Consider the following 18717-nt stretch of genomic DNA (forward strand, 5'->3'; position numbering starts at 1 on the left):
CGATCTGAGCTAACGCCGGGTTAGGATTACCAACATAGAGTTGGTCATATCCAAACTGTCTGGCGAACCGTGAAGGCATGTAAGGTTCGATTATGCACTTCTCCCGTGAGCGATAGATCAGGTAGCCCAACCTGATCATAAGAAGCCAACCGAATGTGCCATCTTCCAAAGAAGGTGAGCCCTCAGCAAGCAAGTCCATGAAACGGGCATCCTCCACATCAGCTCCGGCAAAGTTAGGAGCACAGCAAAAAACCCGGTAATTATCTTTCCGGGATAGAAGCTGTCGAGCCCTGACTATATAAGAACTAGTCCACGTGGCCGACTCCAATCTCTGTACAAAGGGAGTATAAGTATCATCCCCCTCATACACTCCTGTCATCAAAGAAGGGCAATGCAACACGAACCAGGCCACTAAATAGGTATATGGCATTGGTACACGTGGTTGAGGAGCCTTCCCAGCTTTCTTCTTAGTAGCTTTGACTCCCGAAGCACTGAGAAGTTCTGAAGTCAATACCCTCAGGCCGTTCTAGATACAGCCAACCATAGCAGTAAGGAGACTCACAGGTCTCCCATGCGCTAGCAAAACAGCTGGGTACACAACCTCAGCTAATATTGATTCTATTGGTCTTGACGGTACCACACACCGCTTCAACCAAATCATGAAGAAGCCTGCAAGTATAACCGTGTCAGAAATAGGAACTGTGGCTTGGTAGTGGAAACTTTCAAATTCGACACCAGCTTCAAAATCATCCTCGACATGCTCTGTCGTATAAGTAACACCAGGAACCTTAATCCGAGCCTTAGCGTCCTTAAGTGAGACAACTGCGACACGGGAAACGGCTACATCTTTTCGATTTAAGTTTTGAAAGAGGTATTCTGCCCATGTAGTATGCATAATGTCCCCTCCACGCATCCCAAAGACTTGGGCACACATGTGGAAGTGGCACATCAATTCCCAGAAAGTAGCGTAAATTTCCGGGTGCACCACCTTCAGTAAGGAAACATCAATTCCCAGAAGGTAGCATAAATTTCAGGGTGCGTCACCTTCAGTAAGGAAAGCTCCTCAGTGGTAGGAATAAACTCCTCGTAGGGTATTTTTCCAAGTGACAGCCCCGACACTGCTTGCATCTCATGAAGAGCAAAACCTAACTCTCCAGCAGGCGTAAAGAATGTGCAGCTGTCAGGGTTATATTTCTCCAACATAGCGAAGAAATTGTGAAGGCTCTGCCAAATCCAAGCGACACGTTCTCCTTCTCCTTTACTATGTCGAAGGTCAAACCCCGACGGCAGCTCACATTCAAAAAATAGGAGAGTGTGTACATCCTCTTCATGTTTGGGAGAAATAAAGAGCGATCATCAGCTCTCCACAGCAGCTTCGAATCTTCCACATATGTGAGATGATCATCGACTGGTATGCGATCTCCAAATATGAATGCTGGTTTGGAAAACTGGGCATGACCAACCGGGGTCTCCAAGTCCAAGTCAGTTATTAAAATCCTGAGAGTAGAGCATTGAGGGAATTTAATCATTTCCGCTCTTTCCGAATCAGGAAAAGTACACAATGGAATCCTGTTCTGAAGACTGAATAACTCATTCGGGTCAGGCCCACCAATATAACCGAAATGGTGCTCTTGTGAAAGCGGCACGTTTGGGAGAAACACTGCACAATCAAAAGCAGAAGTTAGCAGCTAGAAGCGAGCTATCGACATAAAAACAAAGTCTGAAACACAAAGGGGTAAAAGCCTTGTGTCAAAATTTCCAATCCAACGCGAAGGTCGAGCCTCGCGTCAGAAGTCTCCGACGCGAGAGTCGAACCTTGTGTTGAACAAGTTGAACGCGAGGGTCGAGACCCATAGGGTATCCCAACCCCGCGTTTTCATTGAACGAGTCATATTCCTCGTTACCAAGAACACATCTAGGGTTTTCAAAGAACTTGCCAAGGCAAGTTATTTCAGTCAGCACTCACCACGACAGGGAGGCCCCTGCGGCGGCGATGTCGACGGCAAGGGTCCCGCATGAACAGGAGCACCGTCGGCGTTCTCAACCGACGGCATGTCGGAAGTCACTCCAGCGACCTTCTTGGAGTTCGAACTTGTCCTCCGAGGCGCCATTGATGCAGTCGATCGGAGGAAATTCCTTTAAACGAGGGAGACGAAGCTCGTCGGAGATCTCACCGTAATCAAACGAGAGTTCTCATTCTTGGAAATAGCCGAAAGTTTTGAAAGTCAAGTGACTTTTGATGTGACCATTCAGATCTATTTATAACAGCCGCCAAGCTGTTAAGATGGCACGGGATTCTAGGAGTGAATCCCAACCATCTTCAAAACGCGAAGCTCACTATCGCGTTCAACTTCACAAGGGCAAAGCTCAGGCTAGCGCCACGAAGGCCCGAACCTCGCGTTTCAAACTTCAAACGCGAAGGTCACCTCAGCGTTGCAATTCTTCTAAATAAAAGAATTAACACTTGTGTTTCAAACACGACACTTTTTCCTCAAAGTCATGAGCCCTCTCAACAGAGTGTTAGTCAAAACCTCTGTATCTCTTCAGCAGAATCCAAATTCTCATTGGGTTAATACTATACCCCAGAATCCACTTATCAATTCTCGTTAATAGAATGATAAGTCTTCAAATCATTGTCAATTTATTAGCTCTCCTCAGCAGAGCAATAAATAACCTGTTTTCAGCGGGTTAACAAAATTCCCCAAAACCTTGTTCAAATCACAAGTATCACAATTCATCGCTCCGATGGTAAAACACTTAGCAGTTCTCCCCAGTGAGACACTATAATATCCTTCCCCCACAGCTGTCACGTTAAAATTACACCTCTGACAAAATCAACTTATCGATTCTCATCAATAGAACGATAAGTCCTCAAAATTGCCTTGATCGCAATATTCCAGTTGTCACGTTAAAATTACACCTCTGACAAAATCAACTTATCGATTCTCGTCAATAGAACGATAAGTCACCAAAATTGCCCTATCGCAATATTCCAGTTGTCACGTTAAAATTACACCTCTGACAAAATCAACTTACCAATTCTCGTCAATAAGACGATAAATCTTCAAAATTGCCCAAACCGCAATAATCCCCCTGCCAAGTTGAAACTATACCTCTGGCACTTATCAATTTCTTTCAGTGTTCAAAACAAGAAATAACACAAGAAGAAATTTACTAGTCAACCCCATTATGGGAATATTCATCCTCAGCAGTTTAAAACTTTCTAGAGTTATCCTAAACGATAATAAAGAAAGTTGTCTGCACCAGGAACAGTGTGGAGATCTATTCTAAGTCAGGAATACATCTCAGGCATTTCTCGTGACTTGTATTTAAAATCAAAACATAATAAATGCAAGAAACAATGAGAAGTCAATATCACTTTTTATTCAGAAACCAAAAAAGAAGTGATACAAAGCTGTTCTTAAGCAAAAGAATAGTACAAGTTCAAGTCAAAAGAAGCAAGTTGAGCTTTGGCATCAGAGAGCTTCTCCTCATGATTGGCTCGCACAACGGCTTCAGCTTTTCTCCGCAGCTCATCCTCACTGGGTGCCACTTCAGCGGCTGCCTCATTCTTCGCTCTTTCAAGAGCCTGAGCTTCCATACGGTAGTTCAAAAGAGTGTCTGCGTTCTTGGCCCCAAGGGTGTTAACAACGGCTTCTTCGCGAGAAAGCTCAGCCTTCAACCTTAACACCTCCGCCTCAGCTTCGACAAGTTTCGTGCGAATGAGGTCCAAAGAAGCAGTTAAGAGCTCCAGTTCTTTTTGTCTCAGATCACTCTGTTCCCGCAACTGTGTAACTTGAAGCTCTTTTTCAGCCAGGCCTCGCTCAATTGCCTCACGGCGAGTCACTTCCTCAACCTGGAAGTCAGCAAAAGTAGACACGATCTGTGTCTGAATGTCTTCATGGCTGAGGGCTTCCAAATGTTTGAGCCGGGCTTCTAAGTGGGAAATGACTTCCGAACAACGTTCAAAGCAATGAGCATTGCCCACACTTTTGACCCCATTTAAGTCGGCTTCTAAAAGAGACTTAAAGGAGTCAAAGCGGCCTCGACCAGCTGTGACAACCTCAATCACCTTCCGCACGAGACTGTTTAAGTAGCTCAAGGACATATGGAGGAAGTCAGGAGCGTCCGTTGGACTAGAAAAAGCAAGGGAAGACAACTCTACGACCCCAGAAGTGGACGCGCCAAAATATGGATTGACAAGTGATTTGGGTGTAGAAGTCACAGAGGCAACGACCCCAGAAGTGGACGCGCCAAAATATGGATTGACAAGTGATTTGGGTGTAGAAGTCACAGAGGCAACTGAAACATTCAATTGCGAAGGGCTTGAAGTCAAAGCCATCATTGCCCTCGCCGGAGATTCGCTTGGACCGGCCTCCGTAGGCGCAAGCGAGATCTTCATCACTGCTGTAGATGAAGCAGCTACGGTGGATGAGACAGGTAGGGCCTGTTCCTGCATAGGAGCTGACACCTGCACAAGTTGCTGTTCCGAAGGAGGAGTTGTGGCAGTAGTTTCAGGCAACGCTGCAGGAGAAGCAGTTGCCGTAGGAGAACCAGGTAAATGTTGTTCTTCTAAAGGAGCAGACACCTGAGCAGGTTCTGGCCCGGAAGCAGCAGCAGCAGTAGTCCCTGGAGAAGGTGAGCCTGCACAGAAAAATGGTCGGAACACGGAGAAAGCATGTGGAAGAAGTCGAAACAAACCAAGCTTACCGGTAAGATAGAAAGGAGTATAACCAGATACTTTATCGGATAGGACCTTGGGAGCGTCATCATCAAAAGTGGTGACGTCATCTATGGAATCATGCTCCTCGTCATTTTCACCACCACCAGACATGTTGCCAGCGTCAGCATCCTCATCGTCTCTATCTCCGTCAGCTACATCACCAGTTGGGGAGTCGTCATAATCAACTCGCTCCTCATCATCCTGAGCCACGGAAGGTTCCGGAAGATCTGTTCCAGTAGCTGGTTTATTCATGAGTCCCGTTGTAGGACTAGGAATTGAATCACGAGTCTGTGACATTAAGACTGAAGGAGAAGGGAATGGATTCTCTTCAAGACCCCCTGGTTCCAATGCAGGAGACCTAGGAAGATCCATCACCGGAGCAGACTTTGCATCTGCAGCCAGTAATTCATCTTCTTCGTCCTCAGGAGGATGATAATCAGGAGGATGATAAGAAGAAACTTCGCCCGACAGAACTGGGCCATGAGAACGAAGTCCCGCTCTATGTGGCAGACCAGCCACATATGATTCCTGTGGTTCGTCATCTTTAGCAGCTTTGATGGCCTCGGCCATCAATTTGGATTTTTGTTGGCCTTTGGGGGGAGAATCCACCAGTACTGGCCAGTTTCATCAGCAGAAAGTTTTCTTTTCCCCGCTGCTCTTGTCACGGGAGGATCAACCACTCGTCGCTCTTCCCCTGGAGCAGGCTCAGCTGTCTGTTCCTCTTCCTGTCCAGCAGATTGATTCTCGATGGACAGAAACTCATCGATCCCTTTCAAACGGGATGTCTTGGACCCCTTCCTTAAATTATACATATGCCTAATGTCTTTCAGGCAAGATGTATTCAAGTTATAGTTGGGAGTCTGAGAAGCAGCATAATACTAATTACAGAAGCTGATGGAAGTATAGGAGTTAGCAGTTTTGTGGGGAAGCTTGAAGACGGCTTTGGTACAGCCTGCTACAGAATAATACCAGGCCCTGACCCCTTCATATAAGTTGGCTATAACTGAGAGTTGAGGACGAGGGTTCCCGACATACAACTGATCATACCCAAATTGGCGAGCAAACCTATAGGATTGGTAAGGCTCGACGAAATAGTTAACGCCTTGCCGAAAGATCAGATAGCCCGGCCTGATGGATAGAAGCCAGTGGAAAACACCCCCGCTCAGCTGAGTGAATCCATTAGGACCTGCCGTATCCTGATATTCTGCTCCATAAACACCGCCCTCGAAATCAGGAAAACAGCGGTAGATATGGAAGTTGGTGTCTCGCGCAAGGATTTGGCGAATTCTAACCATGTAACCCCCCACCCATTTCGCAGATTCTAGTCGCTGCACAAATGGGATGAATGAGTCTTCCGGGGGAGAGGCTGCACTCATCAAAGGAGGACAATGAAACACGTACCAAGCCATCAAATAGGCATATGGCATTGGTACCCTGGGATTAGGAGTTTTAAAAGTCTTGTGACCCTCAGACTCCACCTCTGTAACACCAACAAAGTCAGAGGCCAACTCCCGCAGTCCATACTGTAAGCAACCTACCATGGCGCTGAGGAGCCTCACAGGTCTCCCGTGTGCCAAGAGAACAGCCGGGTAGACCACCTCAATAGCAAGGGCATCGACCGGCCTGGTAGGAACGACGCAACGCTTGAGCCACAACATCAAGAATCCAGCCAGCAACGCCGCGTCGGAAATTAGAATCAAAGCTTGATAATGAAAGCTCTCAAACTCTGTGTGAGCCGGGAAAACATCCTCCTTGGCCTCATTGGTGTAATGGGAGGTAGCGTCGTCAATACGAGCCTGAACCTCTTCCAAAGTACTGACAGGCAATCGGGTCACAGAGCCTCCTTTAATGGTTAAGTTCCGGAATAAATATTCCGCCCAAGATACTTGTTTGATGCCGCTTCCGCGAGCCCCCGTCAGCTGCATGCAGATATGAAAGTAACACATCACTTCCCAGAGAGTGGCGTAAATTTCTGGGCTGGTCTTCTTCAAAAGTTTAAGTTCCGCAGATCCCGGAACAAATTCTTCATATGGTAAATCCCCGAGAATAAGACCTGAGACTTCGTGCATCTCGTGAAGAACGAAGCCTAACTCCCCCACAGGGGTGAAGAAAGTGCAAGTCTCGGGACTATACTTCTCCAGTATAGAGAAGAAGTGAAAGTGGCTCTGAATAATCCCAAACTTAGTAGCCCGTACTGGAACCAGTAATCCAGCTTGGGCAAGAGGGATTTCCAATTCCTCCAGAACAAACTTGGTCATCTGGGCCCACCACCCTGTCACTGGAGAATGAACCCAACCAGGAGCTCTAAATCCTTATGCGGGAAATTCTCCTTTCTTTTCCAAAAACCTCTTAACAAAGGTCTTCGCCGGGCTGGATACTTCGCCAAGGGGATACTCCTTAGCAAATAAACTCGGCCGCAAAGCTGTCACCTGCCGGTTATAACCAACTGTGCGGACCCCGTAAAAAGTCAAAGTCCCGAGAGTAACCCCATCTTGATCCTTAACTAGGGGCCAATCCATATGCCTGGGGACAGAAGCACACTGGAAATAAGATATGGGGAACATCCTCTCCATATTGGGCAAGAAAAGGTTGCGGTCCCCAACTTTCCGCAACCACTTATAGTCCCCATCATAAGCAGTACTTGCGTCAAAATCAACAAAGTCCCCGAAAAGATATCCAGGTTTGACTATTGACTTACGGCTTGGGCTTTCAAGTCGGGCGTCCGTAACCAATGTCCTAAGAGTGTCAGAAGAAGCTTGGGTAATTATTTCTACGCGACTCTTCTCCCTAATTCGGAAAACGGGGAGTTCTTGGCGTGAGCTGAAGGCAATGTTCATGTCCGCACCACCTTCATGCCCAAAATGGTGGCGAAAAAGAAGAGGTTCACTGGTATGACGCACTGCAAAAGGGAGAAGAAAGTTAGATAACTCAAAAGCAGGACTCAGACGCGATGGTCGAACCCCGCGTCAGATAAGTTCAGACGCGAAGGTCGAACCCCGCGTCAGATAAGTTCAGACGCGAAGGTCGAACCCCACGTCAGATAAGCTTGGACGCGAGGGTCGAACCCTGCGTCAGATAAGTTCAGACGCGAAGGTCGAACCCCGCGTCAGATAAGTTCAGACGCGAAGGTCGAACCCCCGCGTCAAAAATCTGAGATGCAGAGGTTGAACCCCGCGTCAGAAATACCAAACGACGGAGTCTAACCCCGCGTTATTGAAACGAGTTTCCTCGTTGATCTCAAGATCAGAACTTGTTGAAGCAAGTTTAATGGCCACGGAGGGCATACTCCGCCGCCGGCCGGCGCTGACGGTGCAGATCCCCGAGCCGCAGCGGCATCGGATTTAGGGGCGGCGGACTTCTTTGGTGCCATTGAATCTCGTCGGAGAGGTGCACAGCGTTTCGCCGGAGATGAGAACGAAAATTTTTCGTTAAAATTTCAAGAAGAGTTGAATGACTCTTGATTTGACCTCTAGCGGTCTATTTATAGACAGCTATGAGCTGTCAAATCGTAACGGACGGGATTCGAGGCCATCAGCCCGCCCAAACTCGACCTTCGCGTTCGAGTTGTTTGAGCTTCCAAATGCGATGCCCACCTTCGCGTTCAAATTTCCCAACGCTGGGCTCACCCACGCGTTCCAATCCCCAAAGGCAGAAATTATCCCTGTGTTTGGACCGCTATGATAGCAGCTTCTTGACTACCAAGGCTAAGACACAGCCCCAGATGAATAAAAAGAAGAGCTAACAGCAATCGTCAAGGCGACCAAAGCCGGGAAGATACCAACGACTCCATTGAGGAGTCTATTGGAGGAGTACAGATAGATTACAACCAACAACGGTGAAATCATCTGGCTCGATCAGACGGAGGGAGCAATCAATCCACTAAATTTTGGGATCCAACGTATTCCAAAAATTCGTCCCAGTCAACCGCGAACTTTCAAAAACTTTGGAGGGGGTTCTGTAGGCTGTCTAAAAATCACAATGAATAGCTGACCCCTATCAAGCTCCGACAAGGGAAGTCACAATCAGACGACTTTCTAATCATTGCATCCGCAACTCCACAATCGCCATAAACACGACCTCATTTCTGAGATGATTGATCTTGATGGTTGCGACAACAGCACGACTAATATTATATTAGCAATTATTGGAGATGCTGATGAGCAGTGTAATGATTTTAGAAATGAAAGGTTGGACTTAGTTGGTGAGTTGCTTGATAGAGCTCTGTGGGCAAATATTCATCTTCAAAACACTACGGATGTTGATTCCCGTCAAGCTCTCACAATGAAAGCTACAATCAAATAGCTTTCGGGTCGACAATTGAAAGCCGCAAATAGAGGACTTTTCACATAAGATCGAGAAGAGTTACAATTCAACGACACTTCCGACAACTGATGAAAACTCTATTCAGCAGTCTTCACATTCTACAGTGAAAGTTACAATCTGACGACTTTCACACCCCATAACAGCTAAAGCTAGGATTACTGAACAACGGTCCTCGTAACGTTTCACAGAAGAAGTTACAAGTCAAAAAGCTTCTTCTGAAACGCGGATGTCATCCCCGCGTTACAACTTGGGAAGTGCAGGCGACCCCCGCGTTTCCAAGCCACCCCCGCGTCTCTAAGATACAAGCTGAATGTGAGTGACCCTCGCGTTCGTAGGGGTCCAACCAACACCGACCCCCGCGTTTCCAAGTTACAACAAACCAAAACGCGAGCAACCCTCGCGTTCAAAGTTGGGTGCTAAACGCCAGATTGGGCGTTTGACTCGTTCAAACATGAGTCGAACGGTTTCAGAACCGTTTATCCCACGTTCTGAGGGATTTTCGCCCACGTAGGAGCGGATATAGGGGTCAGTTATAACCTTCTATCCCCCTATAAAAGCTCAACGAACCCAACAGAGCAAAAGGGGGGTTGGATGTTTTAGCATCTGAACCACAGAGGTTGGATTAAAAAGATCTAAACCGTACAGGTTGGAGATTCGGCAGCAGCGTAATCCTGGGAGATAGGATTTTTTGAATCACACTCAGAAGATCAAATCTAGGAGGATTCTTCTACAACAGAATAACAACTTGATCATTAACCGAATTTTTCGGTTCTAACAACTCTATTCACAGAGTTCAAACTCGTTCAGAGTTCTTAAACTCATTCAGAGTTATTTATCAAATTTTCCACAGAAGTTCATCGTTCCCACGAGATAGAGACGGTCGGATCGTCAACGGAGAGCAAATTCGACGCGAGCAATCGAAGGAGGCATTCCATCGCTACCGAGAAGAACCCAGTTTTAAACAAAGGAGAGAACCAAATTCGTTTCTCTTCTCTTTTGTAATCAAGTTGTAATCAGAATCAAAGAAATACAAATCAATTTTCTTTATTCTTTTCATTACAATTTTTCCTACATACAGGGTAGTGCGTCGATATTCCATTTGTACAGGCCATTGAGTCGGGTTTGAATGTTTTGTCTAGCAGCCCTTCCGTACGAGGGTGCAATGAGGCTTGTGAGCCGTTTTTTTGGATACCTATGTGGTAGGTTGTCCCGCACTCATGTTACGCACTGAGATCGCGATGAGACTAAAGAGCCATGTACACTGTTTAGGATACCTCTAGGGTAGTCCGTTGTACATGATAATGTGAAGTATTAGAATTTTATAAAGAGTTGCAGTGAGATAGCTAATTGATAGCTTAAGTCTTTGATGAATGCGAGTTGTAGATATATGCGAGTTGTAGATATGACTCATCTCTGAGATATATGACCGAGATACTTTGCTCTTGAAAGTATAAGGGAATTATATGTTGGTATTTATTCTATCTCCCCAGTAATAGTGAAAGATATTACAAATACGATGTATCACTGTTTTAAAAAATCTCCGCCTAGTCCGCTTAGACGTACGCCTAGGCCTAGACGGTACCTAGGCCGGCTAACTAGCACCTAACGTCTAGATGGTATTTAGGCTGCCCACCTAGATTTTATAAGCATTTAGGGAAGCATTGTCTGCTTATGTAGATTACACCCTATAGGCCTTGGTTGTGATTTTATGTGTTGTAGCCTACACGTCCTCCAAACTCCATTAACCTCTAAATATGAACACTTTCACTACCTCCTCCGACCTTCAGCAAAACTTCATCGACCACCACTTAAATGAAGAAAGAAATCCGTCTAGACACCAGTCCGATATCTAAGCTTTCTATAACATTGACATTCACTATCAATTATTGTAACTAAAAATAAAAAAAGAAAACATCTTAGGCTCTAGTCTTGTTAATTATTGTTTTGACTATTTAGTATCTAAATATGCATGCTTTATTGTGGAACTAAGATAGCTATCTTTTTTTTTAAAAAAATTATATGAATTTAATACATATTTTTATCAATTATTATAATTAAATAATTTAAAAATAGTCAAACGCCTAGACGCTGCATAGGCGTATGCCTAGGGGTCTAGGCGCTAGGTGTTCGCTCAAACGCCTAGTCTGCCTAGCACCTTATGTAACACTATCGAGCTCCCCCGATCTATGCAACTACTAACAAAGTAAATAATACTTTTTAAATATCTATTTAAGTTAGTTAACAACAGTAACTTAAACTTAAGAAGTGTAATTTAACAGTAAACTTAAGTTTAAGTTTAAGTTTAAGTTAAACTTAAGTTTAAGTTAATATTAAGTTTTTTGTTGATGATAAACTTAAGTTTAAGTAAACAGTAAACTTAAGTTAACAGTAAACTTAAGTTTAAGTTTATTGTTAACTTAAACTTAACAGTAACTTATAAGTCAATAGTAATTTGAATTGAGAATGAGTTTTTCACTGTTGAGATGAACTTATAATTTGAGTTAAGAAGTATAAACATACAAAGAGCTATTGTAATTAGTAAACCAAACAATTTAGTTAGTAGTGTTGGTATTTTAGTATTTATGCATCTTTGATTGAGTATATATATATTTATCTTCAAGTATCACAATTAAAAAAATGTCTAGAAACCGCTTAGGCGCCCGTCTAGACGACTAGTCCGACGCCTAGAAACGCCCAGCGTTTAATGCAACATTGCGATGTATTGACGTCTTTATTTTTATTTATTGTCTTCTTTATGCTATAGTTGGGATTAACGGTTAGCGATTCACAATTTAAGACATATGGTATATACATGAGGGTTTCCTAGTTTGGATTATTTCGCTCGACATACCAGTCTCGTGTTACGGATTTCTAATTGTTGATTTCATTTAGATTGTTTATCTCTAGTTCGGTATTAATGTTTAGGTATCTACAATTTGAGACATATAGTATATACATGAGGGTTTCCTTGTTTAGATTATTTCGCTCGACGTACTACATCTCGTGTTGTAGATTTCTAAATATTAATTCTACTTAGATACATGAAAAATGATCTAGGTAGACTATGCTTAATAGATAGAGTCCCAACTCCATCTAGTAGCCCTTCTCCTGAGGACGGATGAATGTAATCTTGTTGTAGCGGTCTGACGCTCTTCTTGTTGTTCTTTTAGTTGTTTTCTTTCCTTTCAGGCGGTATAGAGGTACGGAGAGCTGCAGAATGACAGAGTTCTTACATAGTCGCCATCACATAAGTATTAGTAGGGGCTCCACAGTAAATTTTATAATTTTATTCAGACATTAGAGTTTTATATTCATATTGTAAAGGCAGTGTGCCTTAGTACGATTTTCAGTTAATTCATGTTGAGATATTTTTATTATTTCAGATATTAGATATGATTCAGTTGAGACATGATTTTCATTTATGAAATACCTCTTTCTATATCATGTTTGTTATTTCTATTTCCTATTTTGCATGTTTTGTACCTGTACTTTTATTTGATTCCACTAGAGAATATTACTGTGATTGGTAAAACGTGTTTATGCACAGTATAGGTGCTTGGCAGGTTTGACATCTCTAGTTTCACCTTGGACTGTAGTCATGTGTAAAACCAGGGGCGTCACAAATTATAAATTCCAATATATAGTATGTGTATATAAATATTTATATAGCTGTCTTTATACCCTACCTTTTACAATTTTGCCATGTATCTCATACTTGTACCCGTACCGAGACCTATATCCATACTCATGCAACATACCTTATAATAATAGATTTGTACTTTACAAATAAGCCCTAATCAAAGATAATTATGTAACACTCCCCATCCACCAAGCTGGAGCATGTGTGTCATGCATTATTAGTTTGTTACATGTAAACTGAACCTGAGATTTCAGGTAGCTGAGTAAGCAAGTTCACTATCTGATGAACAGATTGCACATACTTGTCTCTCAAGTAACCCTCTCTTGAACAACAAGAGAATCGACATTGATGTGCTCAGCCCTCTTATGAAATATAGGACTATTTGCAATACGGATAGCTACCTGAATACTGCAATATTACCTCATCTTAGAACGAAACATGTAACCTGTAAAACTCCGTGAATTTTGAAAAATATTGTAAAGTATATTGATAAATGAGCTCTAATTATGATGAATATCATTTATGGATGAATGATTATGCTAACTATTGATTTGAGATCAATTAAGAGTATATATGAGAGTATACAAAGGTTAAACATGCACAAAAAAATCTAAAAAAATGACCAGTTAAGAGTATACATACATTACACACCGATACAGTTCGAATCTGAAAAAAGTCAAAAAGACAAACGTTGAGGTATCTTCAATAGCTTTCCAACGCATCTTAAATCACCACATTCCGATGTCGGACGTGACAGTTACAACCAAAATACTGAAGACTATTTTCCCAGTCTGACTAGGTTTCCTGTTTCGGATTTAGGCTGTTTTGATTCGGGTTTGCAGTTATATATATATATACATGTTTACACACGAAAAACACATCTTTTTATCAGTATTCCAACCCTAGCAGCCCTTCTTCCTCTCTCTCAAACTCTAATCATAATTTGTGAGATTTGGGAGAGTTCTAGGGACGTTTGTCGAAAGGAAGGCGAGATTTTACGACTTTGGTGAAGAGGGATCTTGCACGCACGTGTTCAGAAGTTCAACACGACGTTTGAGGCAAGATCATCTACCTCCAAACCTCTCCCTGTAGTTAATTCAAGATTTAATATGTTTAATTGATGAATCTCATGTTTAAGCTTAACCCGATGTTTTAAAATCTTAGTTTGTGATGTTAATTTTTAAACCAATGTGAAAATATGTAGTTTTAGTTGTTTATATTAATTTGATGATCATGATCATTAGTGTTGTATTTAATTTCGTTTTTAACTTGTTAATCGTGCTTAAATCATGTTTAAACACTAGTTTAATAATTATTTGAGTTTTCTTGCTAATTAAAGAAGTCTAAATCCTAGGTTGATGATACCTAAGTGATGTGAGCATGTTTAAACGAATTTAGCTCTGTTCAATGTTTAGAATTTATCATGTTTACTTAACCATATTTATAAATTAGGTTATTTGAGAAATTTTGATTAATTAGGATGTTAAACCTTAATTAGTTTAATTCAAGTGTTTATATCACGATGAGTTAATTCATGTTAAGTAATTATGAAAGATTTAATCTTGTTATATGCCTCATGTTGATAAAAATAAGTTTTTAAATAAAGTTACAAAATACAAAACATCAGAAATCTGAACTTGTGTTTTCTTCTCTAGCCGGTCGACCGACCAAGACTAGCCGATCGACCGGTGAGGCCTTGATCGTGCACATTGTGTGCACAGTTGCTTTCGATCGATCGACGCCCTAAGGATGGTCAACCGACCTGTGTTCTCTTTGTTTTTGAGTGGTTTTTGCAGCGTTTGACCGTGAGTGCGGGGTTCGAGTTGCACGATTACACATGTACAATCATGAGCATACATGAATAGTATTGTAGCACACACAAATATCCTGAAGAGGATTATTACAAATATTGTTTTCAACTACACTTAGGATATGGGTTATTACATTATATACATGTATGGATATCGTTGATGAGCACCGCTCAGTACTACTTGGGATAGTGCGTCAATATACCATTAGTACAGGCTATTAAGTCGGGTTTTAGGATGCTTGATCTAGTAGTCCGTCCCGCACGTAGATGCGATGAGGCTTGTGAGTCGTATACCTAGGATGTCTTGATTTGGTAGTCCGTCCCGCACGTTGATACGATGAGACTAATGAGTCGTGTACACTATTAGGATGCTGATTTGGTAGTCCGTCCCGCATGATAATACGATGAATTATAAACTTTGTAAGGATTTATATTGTGATAATTATCTGATAGCCTGAGTCTTGGTGGACGCTATTATGAACATGACTCGTCGCTGAGTTATATATGACCGAGATACTTTACTCTTGTGGGTACGCGGGATTATATACTGTTGTTTATAATATCTTCTAAGGGATAGTGGAAGATATTTTTGGTCCGATATTGTGATGACTTTACTTCCTTGTATTGCTTTCCTTTATTCCTAATTTGGAAAAAATAATTAGTGATCCACAATTTGAGACATGTGATATATACATGAGGGTTTTCTTGTTTGGATTATTTCGTTGACGTACCAGTTTTGTGTTATGTGTTTCTAATTATTAATTCTATTTAGATTGTTTTTTCTTAGTTCGGTATTGATATTTAGTTATCTATAATTTGAGACATATGGTATATACATGAGGGTTTTCTTATTTGATTTATTTCACTCGACGTACTATGTCTCGTGTTGTACGATTCTAAATATTAATTCCATTTAGATACAGGATAAATGATTTAGTTAGACTATGCTTAATAGATAGAGCCTCCATCACATCTAATAGATGATCTTGCTATAACGCTCTGACGCTCTTGTTTTTTTTTTCAATTACTTTCAGGCAGCAGCTCAGAGTTCCAGAGAGCCGCAGGATGACAGACTTCCAGCATAGTCGCCGTCACATGTTTTTAGTAGATGAGACTCAACTACAATTGATATTTTCTTCGAACATTTAGAGTTTTGTATTTCATCTTGTAAAGGCTGTGTGCCTTAGTTTATTTTCAATTGACTCATATAAAGATACTTCACATTTAATTCAGACTTCAGTTGTATACATTTTATTCAGTTGAGACATGATTATATTTATTAGATATCTCTTTCTACATCATGTTTAATGCATTTATTTCCCATATTTTACATGTTTTGTACTTACACTTGTTGTAGATTCCACTAAAGAGATATTACTGTAATGGTAAAACGTGTTGTTGCATAGTGTGAGTGCATGACAGGTTTGACATCTCTGGGTTCACCTTGAACTGCAGTCATGTGTGAAAACAAAGGCGTCACATAACCAAGCTCATCGAGTACTTGTTGTATCAGATCATCTCACAAGTAATATTTGTACTCTTTTAAGATCTGGAGTATCTTAAAAATATAGATCTAAGAGCCTTGGAGAATAAATTGGTCCTTCAAGAATTATGATCGTGAACAAAATACACAACATATCTAAGTTGGTAAATGAGAAAGATTAGCAGATGGATAAAGTAGAGTGTATGGAATTTGTTCATTAAGACAGACAAACACATGTGATTCATAAGGTCACATGATACATCACCAAAAACATCTTTATTAAAGTGTCAGGAAACTTTCGTAGGAATAAGAAGCATGCAAGCTACTTATTAAAATATCCCTTTTTATGTTCGCGTGTCATTCTGTCAATTGTATAAATAGGTGAATAATCCACAATGTAACATGAAATCCTTAAACAAAAAACTAAAGGTTTTAGGAATACACGCCTAATCGTTGAAACTTTTATCAAATCATCATAATGAATATTTTACCGCCTAACCTGTAATCAACTCTCAGTATACCCTGCCCCCATAGGGGCTAGATAACCCATAACTAAATTAATTTAGATAAGAATTCATCCTTCTTTGTCTTCGTCCACCATCCAAGAAAAAAGATCTTAAACATCCTTTAATTTCTGACAGTGGGCCAAGTTCATAACTTGTGGCGCAATCACATTCAACAGTAGTTGACGATCTACTCATCAGACATTTGATTGAGGAAATGTTTAGATACATCACTTACCTTTCACTCGTTTGGTTTGGTTTCTGGACTGAAATTTTCTTTCTTACACGTTAACCTATCATCTCCTTTTATACAGTACCTTTGGTACATTGGTCTAAGTACAGAAGCATTTCATGGAGATTGGATAATTCAAAGTCAACATCTATAAAAATCAAATCTAAGAGCTACAACTGCCATCTTAGATCAATCATGAAGGTGACAAAATATGAGAAAACAACTAATACAGCCAGTATGACTCAAACATTCTACTGGGCCAGTTATCTTATACAGATAATCTAAAGTGAGTAATCTTCAGAGGTATTAAATATATGAATAATCAATAAGGCTGTAATATAATGCTTTCTTAATGGCTATAATACTAGACGGACATGCATACAAACTAATTAAGCTCACAACTATGAATTAACACATGTCAATCTGCCTCCACCAAGCTACGGTAAACTAATATCTACTATAAAGGAAGGAGAATGAAATGAGCATCCAAGTCCTCGAACTGCTTAATACAAGCTTACCAGTGTATCTCCGTTGCCTCCACCGCTAGCATCGAGAGAGCCGTGCCAACGGCCATTAAATTCCGCTAAACCAGGAAGGTTAATATCTTCAAGAATATTTTCATCCATCGAATTATAGTGGTTCTGTATTGCCTGAAAATTCAAAGCCATAATCATTCAGTTAGCGAATCAAAATAATCATTTAGTTAAATATAAGAACGCTAGTCCACAGACAATTCCATTTCAATTTTTGCGCTGGTTGGATGTGCTCCAGAGAATAAAACATCAGCACTTCCCACCACAAATGGTACAGAAAAAGAAAAAACATTTATTCTTCAAATACCTCAAGCTGGTTTCGGAGGCTCTCAGCATAAAACCCAATGGACTGCAAACTTTCCATGAAAAGGTCCTGCAGAAGTATACAAGAAAACATGTATCGGAACTTACAGAAGAGGATAATTTGAATTTCAAAACACAAATCATACACAAATGGCCTGTATCAAGCAGCTCATGCTAACTAAAAATTGATAAGATATTATATTTCAACTTCTAGAAGGGGCTAGTGCGACCAGAATCTCGGGTTATATTTACAAGATGGAGCTATGCAATGACTAGAGTTCCGCCAGGTATGAAAGCAGGAGATTTTAATAGCTTACCAAACAATTATACTGATGCTATGATTTTATATCCAAAGACAAATATAGGACTTATATATTGAGATGGAAGAAAATAGTGTATGCCTGCTCATGAGCTTGTCCTGTTCGTGTGCTTGTACAGTTGTATGTGTAAGAACTAAGAAATATAGAAATGAAGCAGCCAGTATATAATAAAATGTGTGCGTTCACACGCCTGCAAGTGGAAAATGAGTATGAGATAGCAGCTTCTTTTACGAAATGAGATACCAAAGATGCACTAATAGTGAGGGCCACCCTGCTAGTCCCACTGGTTGGGTAGTTTCACCATTTTTTATCCCTTGACTGCTCATTTAACAAAATGAGCTGCCACCTCTAATCAATTAACCCACCATCCACCCACCAATGCCCATACACACAAAAGAACGCATGCATGGGCACGCACAGGAAGAAATGGGTTTGAGGTGGCATCTCCTTTTGCTAAGTGAACTACCAAGAGATAGACATGCGTTGAGGCACCTTACAAGTCACATCGCATGAGTGGACCTCAACACCTTTATCTCTTGGTAGCTCATTTAGAAAAATGAGCTGCCACCTCACAACCATCATGAGATCAAGCTCATCGGGTGAGCATGCAGGCAGGCAGGCGCGCACGCACACAAACACCCAAACATGCACGCACGCACGCACGCACGCATACATATGGACAAGCACAAAATTTTGCTACATAGTAATAGATAATTTGATTAATAACTAAAGGTAACATTCGGAACATTTTAGTAATGTTAGATAGGCAATAGATTAACATGGTTCTTCATTTTTTAAACATACACTAGATTTATGACATCTGATGTAAGCTACAATCCCATAAATA

General features: G+C 41.4%; 1 protein-coding gene across 6 annotated transcripts in view; it reads right to left on the reverse strand.

Moving 5' to 3' along the window:
• The window catches only part of LOC109825238, a 55865-nt gene that overhangs the window by 19497 nt on the left and 17651 nt on the right, over positions 1–18717 (reverse strand). For all 6 annotated transcript variants that reach the window (XM_020392036.1, XM_020392033.1, XM_020392034.1 and 3 more), the window contains 2 exons: positions 17555–17620; positions 17233–17364 (listed from right to left, as the gene is read on the reverse strand). In XM_020392036.1, the coding sequence (XP_020247625.1) occupies positions 17233–17364; positions 17555–17620 (198 nt within the window). The remainder of the gene's footprint in view (positions 1–17232; positions 17365–17554; positions 17621–18717) is intronic.

The sequence above is a fragment of the Asparagus officinalis genome, chromosome 10, assembly GCF_001876935.1.
Source record: "Asparagus officinalis chromosome 10, Aspof.V1, whole genome shotgun sequence".
Lineage (NCBI taxonomy): Eukaryota > Viridiplantae > Streptophyta > Magnoliopsida > Asparagales > Asparagaceae > Asparagus > Asparagus officinalis.